The following is a 1,069-nucleotide window of genomic DNA, read 5'->3' on the forward strand; positions in this document are numbered from 1 at the left end:
TCTGTCCCTGTCCTGGGGAGTGTTTGATGGGGAGACAGTGTAGAGGGAGCTTTACCCTGTAGCTAACCCCGTGCTGTCCCTGTCCTGGGGAGTGTTTGATGGGGATCAGTGTAGAGGGAGCTTTACTCTGCATCTAACCCCATGCTGTCCCTGTCCTGGGAGTGTTTGTTGGTGATCAGTGCAGAGGGAGCTTTACTCTGTATCTAACCCCGTGCTGTCCCTGTCCTGGGGAGTGTTTGTGAGGGGGCTCCATGCTTATCGCTTGATTTCTGTTTGGGAGGACCAATGGAGTTGACCCTTTTTGACAGGAAACAGACGAACTGGAGGATGTGAAATCGGGCCTACAGAATGAAATAGCTGACTTGCAGAAGGAGAAGGAGAGACTCGAATTCATCCTGGAAGCTCACCAGCCCATCTGCAAACTCCCGGACGACTCCCGGGCTCCCACAACGTCTGGCATGGCCAAGGCACGTTCGGAGAGGCCGAGGGACCTGGTTGCCGGGGCGTCGGGCAGCTCCTTCAGGCCCAAGCCCCGGAGAGTGGCCATCGAGCCCGCCTCCAGCCGGGGGGGGCCGGAGCCTGAGGCCCTGCACACCCCCACCCTGGCGCGCACCCCCTCGGGCACTCCCTTTGCCACCGGCCTGACCTTCACCTACCCGGGCACCGTCTTCGATCTGGAACCTGCCGCCGGGCCCTCCGGCCAGGCCCCGGGCCTGTACGCGCCCCCGGAGCCTTGCTCTGCTGCCCATCGCCGTGGCAGCAGCAGCGGCGACCAATCGTCCGACTCGCTCAGTTCGCCGACCTTGGTGACCCTTTAGGCGCCCGGCAACCCGCGGGGTCGGTGTGGGGCGGTCGGGTGGGGGGAGGAGGAATTTATCGTCATAGAAAGGTCAAGGGTCATCTGGATGGGGCACGATGAGGTGGAATTTGGCGGGGGAGGGTGATGGTGGGGAGTCCCTTCCCACACCAAGGGATTAATGGCCCCCTCTTCCCATTCCCACAGCCCCGACCTTCTTGTGAGACATGGAGCCTTTGACCCGCCAACCTTAACCTCCACTCCCCTCACCCC

The 1,069-nt window shown here is 61.9% G+C and overlaps 1 protein-coding gene across 1 annotated transcript; it reads left to right on the forward strand.

Moving 5' to 3' along the window:
* Positions 1-308: 308 nt before the first annotated feature.
* Positions 309-1,063, forward strand: LOC122546557 (fos-related antigen 1-like; the record flags this gene model as incomplete). Its single annotated transcript, XM_043685244.1, has 1 exon — positions 309-1,063. A coding segment is annotated over one exon (510 nt), but the record flags the coding sequence as incomplete, so codon positions are not given.
* Positions 1,064-1,069: the final 6 nt, after the last annotated feature.

The sequence above is a fragment of the Chiloscyllium plagiosum genome, unplaced genomic scaffold, assembly GCF_004010195.1.
Source record: "Chiloscyllium plagiosum isolate BGI_BamShark_2017 unplaced genomic scaffold, ASM401019v2 scaf_12178, whole genome shotgun sequence".
NCBI lineage: Eukaryota > Metazoa > Chordata > Chondrichthyes > Orectolobiformes > Hemiscylliidae > Chiloscyllium > Chiloscyllium plagiosum.